Source organism: Saimiri boliviensis, chromosome 9 (assembly GCF_048565385.1).
Source record: "Saimiri boliviensis isolate mSaiBol1 chromosome 9, mSaiBol1.pri, whole genome shotgun sequence".
NCBI classification, from domain to species: domain Eukaryota; kingdom Metazoa; phylum Chordata; class Mammalia; order Primates; family Cebidae; genus Saimiri; species Saimiri boliviensis.
This window is the reverse complement of record NC_133457.1, coordinates 63,854,872-63,871,768: the sequence shown is the minus strand read 5'-3', so window position 1 is coordinate 63,871,768 and position 16,897 is coordinate 63,854,872. Positions and strand designations below refer to the sequence as shown.

Sequence of the window (16,897 nt, the reverse complement as noted above, 5' to 3'; positions counted from 1 at the left end):
TATCTCCGTATAAAAGAATATTAAGGAAAAAGGGTTGCATGTTTCGTTAAACTTCATCATGGACATTTTGTGGCATAAATGTAGTATATTGGTGGATTGGCTTATTTCTCTCTGGATGCTAAGGGACCCTAGAGGTAGGCCTCCCAGGTTTCTATCTCCCTGAGTGCACACAGTAGGTGCCCTATAAATACCTCGGTTGCCATGCCATCAGTGCACAGTTCCTCTGTGAAGCTTTTTTTCAGCTCAAGTATTGAGAAAAATGAGTTGGAAGGAATGGAGCTAGGAAGAGTCTTAGAACTATGATTGCTGTCACGGGTACCTGTGTGCCACGAGGGTGTTTCCTGGGCCACAGATGGGCATTTTTCTGGCCTGATTATGTGTGTCATGTGGGTGTACACAGAGATGATCTGGGGTCTAGGGTGGAATGCCCCTGGGTGACTGAGCTGGCTCTCCAACTCTGGGTCTCTGTGGTTTTGGGGTTTAGACCGTCCAGGTCCCCACCCTGGAGACCCAGGGCCACTCGGCATATTCTAGATCCCCTGTGCGTGGACCTGGGCATGTGTAAAGCGGCTGACAAGGAAGACTTGGGCCCGGGGGAGGGGGGACCTATTCCCTGTGGAGTGGGGACCTGAGCGACCTGGGCTATTTGCAGTTCCCCTGGCCTGGCACCCAGACACTGATGAACAGTCGATGGGCTGAAGGAGCTGCTACCAAGCCCCTGACCTCCATCCTTGCTGTGGGGAAGGACCATGAAGATAAAATCAGGGCCACCCGTCTTTCAGAGAAAACAGAGGCTACTCCCAAGCCAGTTTGTCCTTGGGAGGTGGGCAAAGTTCAGTGAAAATCGACAGTACGTTTCAGAACATCCCTCCCGTCCAGGCAATTATCTTCACGGCCTCGGCTCTCCCGCGGAAGGCCAAAGGGCTCACTCTCCCTCAGCTCCCACCTCTGGAGGGGGACCTGGTCTCAGGGACTCCCATTTCATTTCATCCTTGCCTGGGGAATCACTTCAGCAGAGCCGCAGAGCTAAAGTGGGTGGGGTTTTCCTGTCAGCTGAATTAGCCTCAGCTTCAGCCTAAGTGTTGGAATAAATGAGATGCAAATGTATGTAAATGAGGGCATCCCCGGCTTCAGGGTGGGTGTGTTCGCCTCCACCTCTGGGAGGGACAGGGATGATTCTGCAGGACTTACCAAGGTCGTTGGAGGCGGAGATTAAGAGTAGAGGAGGACGGGCTCCTCAGACTCTCCCACCTCCCCCAGAACTGGGCTCCGGACTGGACTGGGTTAATGCCTCTGCAGCCTCCAGGGAGCAAGCCAGTGGGGAGCTGGTTAGCGGAGGCCTCGTGCAAGGACAGACCAATGTGCCTTTGATCTGGGAGCTGGGACCTGAAAGCACAGGCCACCAGCACCAGCTGGCACCCCCACTGAGCCTTTGTCCAAGCAGTTAGCCCGGGAGAGCCGAGACTATGCAGATAATTGCCTGGGCGGAGGGACGGTCTGAAACTTACTGTCGAGCCCTCCCACTTCCATCCCCCATCGGCCCAGCCTGTGCCTTGAGCCTCCACAACCACCCACAGCCGCTGCCGGAAACCAGGGTGGCCACTTTCTGGTCTGTGGAGGGCAACACTCTTCACTCCTTCCCCGTAGCAACCCCCGCCCCAGCCCTACCCAACCCACCACCTATCTCCCCCAGAGAGTAGGCTGACTTTCAGCCCAAAAGCAGGTAGAATTCTTTTTTTTTTTTTTTTTTTTTTTTTTTTTTTTTTTTTTCTGTTTTTTGAGACAGAGACTCACTCACTCTGTCGCCCAGGCTAGAGTGCAGTGCAGTGGCGCGATCTCGGCTCACTGCAACCTCTGCCTCCTGGGTTCAAGCAATTCTTCTCAGCCTCCCGAGTAGCTGGGATTAGAGTCGCCTGTCACCACACCTGGCTAATACTTTGTATTTTTAGTTGAGACCAGGTTTCACCATGTTGGCTAGGCTGGTCTGGAACTCCTGACCTCAGATGATCCACCTGCCCCGGCCTCCCAAAGTGCTGGGATTACGGGTGTGAGCCACTGCACTTGGCCTCAGGTAGAATTCTTTAAAGGCTTAGGGCCTGGTAGCTGGAACTCCATGTCAGTGCCATCCAATAGAAATATAGTATGAGTCACCAATGCAGGCCACATATGTAACTTTAAATTTTCTGATAGCCATATTTTTTAAGCTAAAAAAAGTGAAATTAACTTGAACACATTTAATCCAGTATGATATTATCAACTTAAATATTATCTGTTCAACTTGTAATCGATACTAAAAATTATTAATGAAATAGTCAGCATTCCTCATTATACCGAGCCTGCACAATGGATGTGACTTCACAGCCGCACAGCTCGGTCGGCAGTAGCCACATCCCAAGCACTCGGTCGCCACACGCGGTGAATGAGTGGCCACGCTGCCTTGGACAGCGCTTGAGCTGGAGAGAAAAGCTGCTGGGGAATCAGTTCTGTCAGGAAAACGGCTGACTCTGTGGGCATGGGCAGAAATCGGCCAGGTCTCCCTGGGAGCGTCTGGGCTGCATAGACAGAGAACCAGGCTCAGATGAGGCCGACAGGGCTGACTCTCAGCCTTGAAGTGGGGTCACAAACACACTCAGCCCTGGCAGGTGGGCCATAGGTAAGCCGTGAGCCTTTCCCTCACTCTCCGCACGCAGAGGTAGGGGACAGTGCAGTGCCATGGGTGGGCTCACAGACCCGGCCTCAGACAGACTGGAGCTGATTTCATCTCTGCTAGAGTTAGATTTCCCATCTGTACCATGAGGATAATAACCCCTGTCTTCCTAGGATTGCTGCAAGGATGAAGTAAGGTGATCCGGTAACAGCGCTAAGTGCAGTGCGGCGCACAGAATGAGCATGTGATGCTGCTGGGTGGCCCTTGGGCCAGTGCCTGGGGCTGGAGAAACAGGTCTAGAAAGGGGACCAAGTCCCAGTGTGAGTGTGTGTCCAGGCAGCAGGAAGGGTAATCTCACGCTCACTCATTCTTTCATTCCTTCATTCACCAGTCCCTGCTTTGAGAGACCAGGACAGACACCCAGGAGAGACGCAGGCGTGCAGGGAAGCTACTCCATCCTGTGCTGAGGTGGGGATGGGAATTCAAGTGTACCAGGAATAGAGAGGAGGGAAAGAGCCAGCCCAGGCAGGGAGGGCTGCTGTGGGCAGCAGGGAGGCCTTCTGAGCTGGATATCCCATAAGAACAGTAATAATAACAGCAAAAACCATAATAGCAACTGAATTCATTTGACACTTTCTGTGTGCTAAGCATGTGCAAATACCAATACATTTATGCTTCACAGCAGCCCTGTGAAATAGATATTATTATTAACCCCATTTTACAGATGGAAAAACTGAGGTAGAGAGACATCAATCAATTAATCTGCCTACAGACACAAGACAAATGCGTGGCCAGGGCCCAGATTTACTCCGGTAGCTGGCTTCCCAGCACAGCCCTACTTCCTTATCCCTAGGAATACGAAATCTTCAAGAGGGTGAGGTGGGAGACCAGAGTAGGAGGCAGAGATGGGTACAAGGCCTGGTTCTCTGGCTCAGGGCGTTTCCTTGTTGCCAGTGTCTGCGAGTCTGGGTGAATTTCCTTCCAGCCACCATGGACTCTCTTTGCTGGTGACTCTTCCTCTTCCCCGCATTATCCCCTGTGGATTTGGGATCTATCGCTTTGCGAAGACAAGTATTCTGTATAGTCATTGTCAGGACCATGTGCACAATGGATGCTGATTAAATGGTCACTGGATCATTCAGTTAATAAGACAGGTCTGTGAGGTGTTGACGGGTGACGTGTTCTCAATGAAGGTCATGCAGTTGCCTTGCAAGCAGGACTAGCAGTTCTGATGGGGGCTCCAGGCGAGGAAGCCCAGAGAGCGAGGTTCCTAGCTGTCATCTCCACATTTGGGGCCTGTGGGTGACTGGGGTGAAGTTACAGCCTGTCAAGCTGCCCCTACTCCCGTTCTCCTGTCCCTGGTCCTGCCAGTCCAGGAGCAGCCACTCGTCTTCGTAGGATGTCCTGTCAGGCAGGGTAGAAAGGCGGGGCCCGTGCTCGTCTGTGGAATGTGATCAGGAAGTCCTGGCACCCTGACCTCCACCTTTAGGGAGTGAGTGCCTGCTTTGAGGACACCCACACCCTCTTCCTGAGCCTCTTCTTTAGCACTGAGGAGCAGGCAGAAGGGGAGTGCCCTGTGGCCAGGCAAAGCTGCGCTACGTTCTGGGGTTGGTGGGACTGCAAGCCCTAGGTGCTGTGTGCTGCAGCCCGAGGTCACCCCAACTGCAGGGCAGGAGAGAGGAGCTCAGAGCAGAGGAAGCCCACAGAGATTTTCTAGGAAGCCTGGGAACCACTTCCACACAATGCTTTGCATAAATTTACATGGCAAAGAATATTCTTTGCATGCTGTGTTCCAGAGGCTCCGATTCCAAGGCGACCAAAATGCCAGACGTGACTCAGGAGGTTGAAGTGTGCCTGCCTTGGGATCAGGGAGGGGAGTGAGTAGGGAGGGGCTGCAAGGAGAAGGGAGACTCCCCGGGGGTCCAGCCACCCTGATTTGTCCAGGACTGGGGGGTATCCCAAGATGCAGACATTTTAGTGCCAAAAGGAGGAAAGTCCCGTGTAAACTGGGACAAGTAGTTCACCCCACACCCACCTCCCACCTCAGAGAGTGCCTGCAGCTGCACTGTCCCTGCCTGGCTGTTGTGTTCGTGTCATAGCAGTGTAACCATTGCTGATTGAGTACCAGCTGTGTGCCTTCGCCTTCAGAAAAACCTCCTTCAAGAAAGCCAGTTGAGAAAATAGTGCAGGGGGGTCTAGTTTCTGGTGTGAACAGTGTATATGCTCCTCGTGCAGCATCTCTGCCTTGATGTGAATACACATGCTACGGGACCTGTCTGTAACCAGCAGAGGCCAGAAAGGGGCCAGAGCTGAGCAAGGGAGAAAGGAGGAAGGAGCCAATGTGGGTGGGTGGGCAGTCAAGGGAGGTGCCCTGGAGGAGGTGGAGTGGAGAGGAGAGCAGGAGGTGACTCTGGCATTGCTCAGGGCACACAGAGGGTTGGAGAATGTCTAAATCTAGGAGCAGGGTCTGCATGTGTGGGAGAGAAGGACAGAGGGAGGCACTGCCATGGTCCAAGCAGGGGCAAGGAGGCCTGTCCCAGGGCAGCGACGTTGGGTGAGGGTTGGGAACTTATGGCCAGTGCCAGAAGAAAGGGCACCAGGAGGAGCCAGTCTGGAAAGGAGGATTCAGAGCCTGCTCCCATCATGAGCTCTCGGGAGCCTTCCGGATGCAGGGCTGGATGCATCTAGTTCCAGAGGCTGATGAAATGGGGCAGGATGGAGTTGGGGAGGCGGGGCAGGCTCTAGAGTGAAGCCCAAAGGACAGGGAAACCTGGCCCAGGAAGCATGGATAGCCGGAAGGAGCAGCCCCAGCCTGATGAGCTGCGATAGGGCTGGTGCAGATGGCGAAGCTGAGGCAGATGGAGCAGCTGTCCTGCGGGGGGAGAACCATGAGGTGCTGGCATCTAGGGGACCAGTGACTGTGGACTTACAGTCAAGTCAGGTCCAGCCTCCCCAAACACTGGGGCAATGTGAGACCGAGACCAGGGTCCCCCTGCTCACCTACTTTCCCCTACAACCTTCCACAGCGGGGGGATGGGTTCCTCTGAAATCTGGAGACCTGACATCCTAGACCTGAGGAGTGTGGCTGAACCTGTACCCAGAACATCCTCAGACCACCCCTGAGCTCTCCTCACCCTGGCAGCAGCGGAAACCCTGCAGCCGGGGCTCAGCCAGGCTTGGCCACAGCAGGGCGTGGGCCCTGAGCTGCGAAAGGAAGGGCAGGGCCAGGGCCAGGTGCAGGTGGCCGGAGAACAAGGGAGAAAGCGGACCCCGCCCGCCCACCAGGAGCTGCCTGTGGGGCCCACAGACAAAAGGCACTCTTCGTGGGTTTACTTTGGAACATGAGGCTGCCGGGTGCTGCAGCAGAGAACTTCACCTAGAATCTGGTTTCAGCAGCTCTCCTGGGCAGAATGTCCCCTCTCAGGCCAGGGCCCTGAGGGAGTGGATGCTCTGTAGAGGCCAGCTGGGGTAGGCTCCTCCTTAGGACCTAGTACCTCACCACCAGGCCCTGGACGGAGAAGACTGGGGAGGGTATGGAAATGCCTGGACACAGGACATCGGCCCCTGGTCCTCGTCCATCCCACAGGGCCACTGCAGGGCTCAGAGTGGAGTTTCTCAAGTCCAAGGGCAAGGCAGACTGGGGTCCCAATCCACACCCAGAAATGACACAAAGTCCAATTAAGTCAGTGCTGGAGGCCAGGGGAGCAGCATTCCCAGAAAGCACTGGGAGGCGGGTCTCATCCTTCCTCACTTTACAGATGAGGAGCTGAGGCGCACAGGAGGGGACCCCAGGGTCAGCACCTGAGCACGGACCAAGCAGGGTCTTAGCTTCTCTCCACCGGTCTCAGAAGCACATATTTGGAGACAAAATAAAACACATAGGATTAAAAAGGAAACCAACTGTATCGAAATGCAGCTATCGGAACACGAAAAACAACTTTTGACAGTGTAATATATGTCTTTATTCATGTTTTAAGTTTTAAGATCTAGCAGCAAAGCTAAGTGCTGTAATTTTGAAGTCGTGATGAGTATTAATGTGATTTGAGAGGCCAGGCAGCAACTGTAGCACGACAGGGTAACATCTGCAGTTTCTTTTGGTCACAATTTCTGCTTTGTTGCCTACGTTCATAATTGAAGGAAATGCTAAATTTGAATTAGAGGTTAATGAGAAGGAGATGCGATTTCTTCCCTGAATTTTTCCACCACCCCTTCACGGAGTCTGTTAAGAAAGGCCTCTGAACTATTAATACATAGACAGGCAAAACTAATCTATGCCATTAGCAGCGAGGAGAGTGGTTCCCTTGGCAAAGGAGGGTATTTAGTGACTGGAGGGCAGCCTAAGTCTAAGAGGCTGGGAGCGTTTGATCTCTTTGTCTGGGTGCTGGTTACCAGGTGTATTCCGTTTGTGGAAATTCATTCAGCTGTACATTTATGTGTGCCTAACTGCAAGAATCCTTTATTTCAGACAAATTAAAAACACCTTTGCTAGAACAGACATACATGCAGGTGTAAGCTTGCACCCGCACACACACTCTCGCTCACTCGCTCTCTCTCTCTCTCTCTCTCTCTCTCTCTCTCTCTCTATATATATATATATATATATATATATCTGTGTCTCTCTCTCTCTCTCTCCCTCTCTCTCTCTCTCTCTCTCTCTCACACACACACACACACACACACACACACACCCTTGCCAGTGTGTACCAGTGAGCCTCTGCAGATCCATGGGCGGGCTTGTGTCCCCACAACCCTTGCAGGCATATGGACACAGATGGATACAGTGAGACAGAAAACACTATTTTTAGGAAGTAAGTCCAGGCAAAAGAGGTGGCTTCCCAATTTATGGAACTGATTGCTCACAGTGGAGAGGGTTGCCCTGTAAGAAGCTGCTGTCATCCAGACTGGTTTCTTTTTTAATTTTTAAAATAAAAAGACGAATGAGTTTATTGTTTCTATAAAAATAATGCAAGCTCATTATAAAGAATTCAAGCAATGAAGACAAGTATAAAGAAAATAGCTTAAAATTACCCAAATTTCCACGAGCTGGGAGAAAGAAGTCTTCACTCACATGTGTTGATGAGGGTTACAGATGCCTGTCTGTTCACTCAAAGATGGAAGGGAGACAGGGAAATGCTTTTATAGAGTGGAAACCTACTCCCTCACCTGCTATTTTTAACAAAGATGTTCCTTTAACTTGAATGAAACAAGAAAAAGACACAGAGTGGCTCTTAACGGGCAGGTCCTGGGACCTCTGTCCTGCCTCCCTTCCCAGATTTCAGGCTGCACTTCCCCAGGGACCAGAGGCACCCTTTTGAGACCTGAGTGTGTGTGTTTGCTCGCTATTTACCTGCCTGGTGGCCAGGTGCCTGCTTCACAGCAATCCAGTGCTCAGGGCTGCGACCTCCAGGTCCAGGCCCTTTGGTGCCCACGTGCAGGGGTTGGCACAGCAGCAGCTGTCTGGGGTCATCAGTGACGTGTTTTGCAGGAGGAAGATCAAGGCAAAGCTGACCCTCATAAGGGAAAAGGATTCTATTCTGGCAGAGATGTCCAACAGGTGTCCACCGTGTCCTCTTGAACGGGTGCCCGCCATTCCCGGGATTGATGTGGTAATTCGTGATGCAGCCTCCCAGCCTGGTGTCAGAGTCAGGAGCTGCTCTGACCACATCCTGTTTTGGTGGGGAAGTTAGGACTGCATTCTTCTGCCTTGGTGTCATAGGCAGAGTGTGTTCACACCAGGTTCTGGATTGTTGGAGGCCACCAGGGGCCACATTCTCCCGGTTTGGCGTCACATGCATGTGCCGGCTGGATGTCCTCGCTGATGAGTGGTCACCGTTTTCCGGTTCTGCTGTCACTTGGGATCAGCATTCATTTATCCACATTTGGGAGGAGGGGAGCAAGGAGCAGTGCGAGGAGCCAGAGATGCTCCATCAGCTCTTCCCATTATGATTCAATTTATTGCTAGAATTTTATTTGGTTATCTGTAAGAGTGTTATGTATTTTTAAAGGGGACGGGGGACATGGAAGGCAGAGTTAACCTTCAGGTCACCTGAAGTACCAAGCTAATTTTAACCTTTCCAAGAAAGGGAAATAGGTCAGATGGGCAAGGGAGTTACTGCCCATTTTTTTGAGCCAGATTGTTTGGGAAGGTTGCCGCACCCTGGGGATTTCTTTGGGAGCCTCTCTGCAGGGGCTCCACCACAGCTGTGTACACTAGGGCGCCAGCGTCTAGATGAGAACTCCAGGCTGAGAAATGTCTCAAGTGGTGACAGTTAAGGAACCAAAAGATGCCAGCGTTTGCTGTTGTGTGGAATGGGGCAAAAAGAAGGTGCTTGGCTGACACAGCCACTCTTGCCTGCTTGAATTCAGTCATGCTTATTAGGAGAGGAAGGGCAGGTGGCCCTGCTGCTTGTCCACATGCGTGCCCCGTAGCCGGCCAGTGTTGCCCAGGTGTGCCTGTGGGGTGGTTGGCGTCCTGCAGTCTGGAGCCTCTACCAACCGTGTCCCTCCCTCCGGTAGCACAGCCACCCTCAGGAGGTCTGCCCGCCCTGCCCTCTGTCCCTGGGCATAGCGTCAGGGCCACTGTCTGTATCTTCCAGCTTCCCCGCAGGCAACGTGAGGACAGCCTGTGCCCAGAAGCAGGATGAGAAGATGGCAAACCTCCTGTTACCTCGGGGCACCAGCGGCTTCCACAGGTTCACACGGGAGTCCCTGGCGGCCATCGAGAAGCGCATGGCGGAGAAGCAAGCCCGCGTGTCGGCCGCCTCGCAGGAGAGCCGAGAGGGGCTGCCGGAGGAGGAGGCTCCCCGGCCCCAGCTGGACCTGCAGGCCTCCAAAAAGCTGCCAGATCTTTATGGCAATCCACCCCGAGAGCTCATCGGGGAGCCCCTGGAGGACCTGGACCCCTTCTATAGCACCCAAAAGGTGACTACCGCCCACCTCCAGCCCTGCCTGCCCTTCTGTGCAACTCCCTTGTCAATGGAGCGACGTGGAGAGGGCCTGGCCTCCATATGGGGCCATGTTTAGGGCAGCTTGCCAGGCTTTGGGGGAATGAGTCACTGGTGATCTAGATTCCAATCACCTTAATTTTGGAGTTCTGGAATAAAAGACAGGAATCACGCAGCCTGAGATGCTGGTTTGGTGTAATGAAGAAAAGACAGGGTAGCCTTAGGGACAGTCGTGCCTCCTATGACTACCTTCTTTGCGAATGACCTGTGGTTAGATTTTCACCTCTGAAGGACTCCTCCCCATTGTGGGGGGTGTGTGTGTGTGTGTGTGTGTGTGTGTGAATTGGAATCAAGCCCTGAGTTTCAGCCTGGGTTTGGGCCCCAGAGTATAGCGTATGTTCCCTTCTCCTTACTGGGTACGGCGTGTAGCCCACACACCCCACCTGCCTGACAACATGAACTTGCCATGCATGGCTGTGCTGGCTGGCTCAGGCCACGGCCACAGCAGCAGCTCCTCGAGCTTTGAGAGCTGGCAAGGGACCAGGAAGGCCAGTGGGGAATCTGAGAGGGATGGAGGGGCAGTGAATGCTGGGGGATTTTGGGGTGAGGGTGGCACGTGGTGTTCTGCCATTGTCCCTTCCATGTTAGGGAGGAGAAGTGGCTTCTGTCCACTAGGGCAGGGAGACTCAGGCTCCCTCCCAGCATGGCTTCGGCCCACAAGGTAACTGCCCCCGTCTCAGTCCCCTGCCCTGGCCTCCCTCCTCCGGGTCTCAGGCCCATCTGTGCCCCAACTGTGCACCCCACCACACACAGACGTCCCGCAGAGGCTTGGTCTCCCAGCTGCCCACACTTCTGGGCCTTACTTCCAGAGGAAGGGGAATTGGAATCTGGGGAAGGTCTTTTTCCCAGAAGGCTGGATACACAGAAGACAGTGCCATGCACGGCACTGCGGTCAGCACCAGGCTGAGGAAGCTCGTGGGGGCAGACGGGGCTGGTGTGGCCGGTGCAAGAATGTGACTGCAAGGGGGTGAGACTGTGGTGTGGGACCGAGAGCCTGGGGACGGGCCTGGGGCACATCTTTGGGTGTGCATGCATGCCTCGTGTGTGTGAGTGGGTGTGCGTGTGAAGGAAAAGCCCACCCAGTCCACATAAACAGGCGGGGGAGGAGGCCTTCAACTTGGTCTGCTCCCAGGCCCCCAGCTGACCTTTCCCTTGGTTCCAGTGACGCCAGTGGAGTCCAGGCCAAACTGGGGCCACAGCTGGTGTCAGAGTGAGGCTGGAAGGTGGGATTAGTCAAGGTGGGTGGGCCAAGATCATGGCTGGTCAGAGATGGATGTGGGAATTGGGGTTGGGGTAAGGCCACAGCTGGTAGTGAGTCAGAGCTACAGGGGAGGATGCGTGGCGATCAGGCTGGAGTCAGCTGGGACAGGCAGGCTCCACGGCAGGTGGACCCCGCTGAGGCTGAAGTCGAGCCTGGGCTGGGCTTTTGGGGGCTGGTGGCAGCTGAGGAGTCAGGGACACCATGTCTTCTGTCCATGGGTCTGGGAATGCTTTCACAGCAGCTCCAGGGGTGACTCCGGCCTCTCACGTTCTGATTCCACTCGTGGATCCCTGGCCACGCCGCCTGCAGCCCCACGAGGCAATGGAGGCCACAGCAGAACTTTTGGTCCTAATCTATCTGGTCAGCTTGTCTTCCCAGACCAGGTTAGGTAGACCCTGGTCCCACCAGCTCAGCCTGTGGCGAAGTGAGGCCACAGAGCTGTGACCACCGCACGCCGGGGCAGGTGGGGAGGCACTGCTGTCCTCAAGGGCTGCTTGGGCACCTGACATGCATGTGGCTCAGCGTTCAGCTCTTGTCTCTCCCGTGGCCCATTGCTGTGTAGAAAGGATCGTCTATACAACCCTCCATTCTAGATCAGGGAGGGGTTGCATTGCACTGTTCATGACCCCCTGGAGGGGGGCGGTGGGCTGTGGCCTGCAGGATGGGGCTGACATTTGTCCTGGACTCCAGGAGACAGGGTCCCAAGCTCCCTCGGGGACTGCTTCTGCATTTTCTTTTTCCCTTCTCCTCCCCTCTAAGTCCTCCCTGCTGACCCTGCTTCCCTTTCACACCCTCCCTCCCAGTGGGGCTGGCAGGGAAGGGTGCATGGTGAGGAAGGGTCAGCTAAGGGAGAAGGGGAGGGAGGAGGCATTCCCAGGTCTGCTGAGCCTCTGCTGTGACAACAGCTGGGCAAAGACTGTGAAAGGTCCCTTCTTTTTGTGACTATAATTTTGAAGCTAAATCTCAACCAACCTGACATCCCCGTAAACTAGACCTCCCTCCCCCTGACCCATGGGCAAGCCAGTGACCTGCTGAACGCACTGGCAGCCTCCCTTCCCCTTTCCTCCTCCTCCCACCCCACCCCTCAGCCACAGTCCAAGAGCTCTGAGCCAAAAGCTGCCCCCCAAAGCCTGGCTACACAAGGGCCTAATGTTACTGTCTGTCCCCAGACTTTCATCGTCCTGAATAAAGGCAAGACCATCTTCCGGTTCAGTGCCACCAACGCCTTGTACGTCCTCAGCCCCTTCCACCCCATCCGGAGAGCGGCTGTGAAGATTCTGGTTCACTCATATCCTTTGCAGTTAATAGCTGCTGAGTATCCCCTGGGGGCCCACACTGGGGATGTGCACAGGGTGCTGCCCCCCCTCCCCACCTCCATCCTAGGGTAGGAGTGAGAGTGCTACTGATTCCTTGCTGGTCCTAACACAAGCAGCGTGGCCGTGACCTGGGAACTGGTTAAAATGAAGCACGTCTGACCCTGCCCCAGACCTGCCAAGTCAGCGTCTGCATTTTCCTTTGATCCCCAGGGGATTCTTGAGCAGTGAAGGTTTGAGAAACCTTCTTCTGATTCTTCAGAACAATCTAAAAGCTAAGCTACTGAGGATGCCAGAAGAAATGACCTGTGGGCTCTGCTGTTGGCTCCAAATGTCCCCTCCCACCACACCCCCTTGGGCCATCCTCCTCCCCACCCACTTGCAGGGACCTTCAAGCAGGTCACCAGGCCTCAGCCAAGGAAAAGCCATTCCCCAGTAAAGAGGCCTCCAGTTATTCACATGTGGGCATCTTTCGAGGGAGGCAGCCTTGCTTTTTGATTAGGTGTTGACAAAATGTTTGCAGTTTCAGAGCATCTCAAAGAACTCTGGTTAGCATTAAATTATATAAACCACAGCTGAAAAAAAAGCTCCAGCCCGCAGAGGAGAGCCACAGGAGTGATGCGGTGTGATGACAGACTTCACGGGCTCAGGCCTGAGAGGGCGTCAATGGGCAGCACACGGCGTGGGGCACCAGCACCTAATCACTCTGTTCTCTGGACTTCAGAGAAGGGGCCCCACAGATGGAGCCTTCAGGGAGGGGGGGTGCCAGCTGCAGAGTCAGAGGCATGAGTATTTTACTGCAAGGGCCTGGGCAGTCCTCCCTGTGGCCAGTGGCAGGCAGGGTGAGGGCACCCATGTAGGTGGCTCCGCTGTTCATCTGAGCAGTGCCGCTGGCTCAGCAGTGGGACTGATTGTGGGTCTAGTGGGCCGGCCCCACAGAGCTCCTCAAGGTCCCCTTCAGCCCCTTCTCTGAATGGACTTTTTTGAGGCCAAGATAAAGACTTCACTCACCCCCGGCCAAGGCAGGAGGCTTCAGGATGACAGCTGCCTAGTGAGGGGCTAAGTCACCAGGACCGAGGTTGACAGGTCAGGAGCTTTTCCTGTCCAGGCAGGGATGGAGGGTGCTCCTTCTGTGGCTCCACTTTCTTCCCACCCGTGTCCAGTGCCTGGTCCTGACCCCAGGGGCTAACTGGATGGGTATGCGCTGCAGGCAGTGTCTGTGTGCAGAGGCGCAGTGAAACGCATGCCTCCAACCGCGTGTTGCTCTCCTCCAGCCCACCCCTGCCTTTCTGGTGGGGTTCCTGAGAAAACCCCACATGCAAGCCATGGCTATGGCATCCGCAAGGTGGGAGGCAGACACTGTGGAGAGGGAAACATGCAGGGTCAGCCTGCCGTTCACTGCTGTGTCTTACTGTGTAGGGCAAGTGAGGGTCCCGGTTTCATCCGGAGCCATCCTGAGTTCCCTGTGGATGTCAGGAGGCTTGCTGGGCACCCTGGGGTATCGAGCCGACAAGGACCCCGTCTGGCCCCTTGGGAATTTTATAGTCCCCTGAAAGTAATAAGGTAGCTTTGCAAATAGTTATCACTTCTATTTAGTTATCATTTCTGCCAGAGGGCGGTCACGGCCTGGTAAGCAGAACAGAGCAGCAAGAGGAGGAAAAGCCAGCTTCTTTCTTGCTCTGAGCCTGCCTCCAGCCCCACTCCAGGGGCGTGGCCTCTCTCAAAGCATCCTCCAGCTCTCACCTGGGGCTTCTCCTCCAGGTATCTAACCAACCCAGCACTGTTTGGCAGCCACAGAAGCCCTTGGGGAGGCAGCAGCAGCTCCAGGGCTCCCACAAGGGGCTAGGCTGGGCGTGGGGCAAATGAAAGGTCAAGGAGGCAGGTGGGCAAGGGAAGTAGTGCCCCTCGAGTGTCCAGCCAGGCCAGAGGGTGCGTTGAACAATGGCTCTGAGGCTGTGAGGTCCTACTTCCATGTGGAAAAACTGGCCCTGAGGACTCAGAGCCAGCCTGCCTCCCCCAGGACAGCTGCCCCAGGGAAGTGCAGAGCATGAGTGAGGACCTGTGCTGGGTTCCCAGTGGCTGCCTTGACACTGCCGCTGCCTGGGGATGGCAGCACATCGCCGGCCCTCAACAGCGCCACTTAGTGGGCTCAGTGGGCACTGGGGGGAAGAAGAGGCCTGGATTGTGGGGTTCGGGAGTAGACCCTTTGCAACACCGCTGAGCCTTCACATTGAGTGTGGCGTGTGGACCAGTAGCATCAGCTTCACCGGGACATTGTAGGCATGGCCGAATCTCGGGTCTCACCCCATAACCTGTGTTTGTGCATGCGACCCTAGCACAGCCACTCCCAAATGCCAGTCTGAGGGCCACCGCAGTCTCACCGGGGAAGTTGGTTACAATGCAGATTCTTGGCTTTTTCCGGATCAGAATCGCCAGTGTGAGGCCTAGAAATCTACAAGCACTCCTAGAATTATTTTTTAAATTTGAGGTATACTTCATATACCATAAAACTGACCATTTTTAAGTACACGGTTCAGTGGTTTTAGCATATTCATTGGGTTGTGCAGCCATCCCAGCATCTGCTTCCAGAGCATTCGCATCACCCCAAAGGAAACCCCTGCCCACTGTCAATCACTACGCATTTCCAGACATCATCACGTCTCACGTTTTGTATGGTGAACTTTTGCTCTGCTTAAATGTTTATGTTCATTCAGACATCTGCTAAGTTCTCCGTCTGCAGAGTTCCATGCTACACCCTTTGGGAAGGGCAAGTGAGGCAAAGATGAACTTAAAAGGGGGCAGGGATGCAGCCTGGTGAGGAAACCTGCTCCCTCGTGCCAATCCAGGAACTCACAGGCAGTAGCGAGCACGCACCAGCCCCGCTCGGCCTGGTACTGGGCTCCACATTTGCCGTGTATCTCTGGGAAGTTACTGAAAAAGCAGATATGGGCACGTAGAATGTTTTTTCTTCATATGTATTTTTGTCATAGTCCTGCAGAATGTGTTCCTGCCGGGATTAAATAAAAGAAACCAGCTGAACTCGGTACTCTACCGCAGTCACATTCAGAGAGGCCTCACACACACACCGAGACACATTCTGCCTTCCTGGATGTACAGGATCTGTGCACAAAACCCTCCCACGCTCCTCTACCAGATTCAAATGGGCAATCAAACCACATGTCTCCGTGCGTATGTGTGCATGTTGATTTAATAGCACAAATACATGAAAATACCCCCCAAACCCCGGCTAGAGTTAATTCCCTTTTCTCTGGGAGATTTTTTTTTCTTTTCTTTTTTTTTAAACTCCCTGGGATCTGAAGACTTAGGCAGCCCAAGTGTCAGGCATTCCCCACAACTCAAGCAGTCCTTGCTGGCATTTTAATCACGAGGCTAGGAGTGGGTGTTTGGGGACAGTGACATGACAAGATTGAAGATGTTCGGCGGAGCACAGACCTGGAGAGCTGGCCTTTGCCTCAGCCCACACGAGAGACCGTCTCCATTTTTTGGCCTGAAATTACAAGGTACTGCAAACAGGTGTGTCCTGGCCGGGAGCTCGGTTGCCTCATCTCTCTGGCATTGGCTGCGTGCTGGGCTCCATGGGGTCCTGGGTATGTGTTAGTCAGAGTCATCTGGACTGGGGGCTCAGTCTAGGAAGGAAGAGATCTCATACATGCAGAAGAACTGACAGTTGTCTAAATGCTGTCCTCAAGGCCATGGGAACCAGGCAAGGATTTTGAGCAGTGACGTGGCAGAGAGACAAGAGCTTGCTACACCTCAGCCTAAGCCATTGCTGTGTCTGGAAAAGATAAGACCCAGATAGACAGATTGCCCACCTTGGGACCCAAGCCCTGATTAGTGGGATTCAGAGGGCTGTGTGTCCTGGCTCTTTCCTGAGTCTGGGTATTCAAGTTCTCACTCACCTCTGTCCGGGTCCAGCCATCCTGTAGTACAAGGCAGCCTGTCCACCCTGCTGCTCCCTGCAATGGGGCTTGTTCCCCACTCTAAGAGGAGCTGTGAGTAGGCCCCCTAGAGCTGGGAGGTACTGGGCCCCACCAAGTCCACCACCCAGCCTCCAGCCCACCCTGCTTCACCATGACCAACTGGGCTGACTGGTTGCTGGAGCAACCCTGGCCAGCCTTGGTGCTTATCTAAATGCCCCCTCCAGGAAGCCTTCCTGCCCAGCCCAGCCAGAGGTATGTCTGGTTTTCTCATAACATCCCATGTCAGAGCATTTTGGGAACGCAGCTCCATTGCCTCCCTGGCTCCCACTCACGGCCACACACATGCTCAGGTGGGATTTCCACTTACAAACGACAAATAATTTCCTCCCTCCTGTATGGTAGTCTCCCATATTCGACGGTGCTCTTTACCTCTTTTGGTTTTCACACTGCCCCATGGGTGGCAGAGGCTAGGCATGGAATAGCTTACCTGCTTAGCAGGTGAGAGCTGGAAGCAACGTGACTCATGCAGGCCCTCTAGTCTGGAGGCAGGAGAGTGGCCCGGGGGGCCTTGAATGTCATCTCGCAGAGACAGTGCAGCACAGGGCCTCGGAGTAGGGCCGGGATCCGGAGAACTGGGGTGCAGGCTGGTTCAGCTGCTGATCAGCTTGGTCTCTGGAGTACTTTCCCAGGACTGCTGTAACAAATTACCACCAACGCAGTGGCTTAAAGCA

The 16,897-nt window shown here is 54.3% G+C and overlaps 1 protein-coding gene across 5 annotated transcripts in view; it reads left to right on the top strand.

Moving 5' to 3' along the window:
* SCN5A (sodium voltage-gated channel alpha subunit 5) overlaps window positions 1-16,897 on the top strand; it is a 101,295-nt gene that overhangs the window by 7,110 nt on the left and 77,288 nt on the right. For all 5 annotated transcript variants that reach the window (XM_039461983.2, XM_039461981.2, XM_039461982.2 and 2 more), the window contains exons 2-3: window positions 9,244-9,568; window positions 12,082-12,200. In XM_039461983.2, coding sequence (XP_039317917.1) covers window positions 9,296-9,568; window positions 12,082-12,200 — 392 coding nt within the window. In that variant the 5' untranslated portion in view covers window positions 9,244-9,295. The remainder of the gene's footprint in view (window positions 1-9,243; window positions 9,569-12,081; window positions 12,201-16,897) is intronic.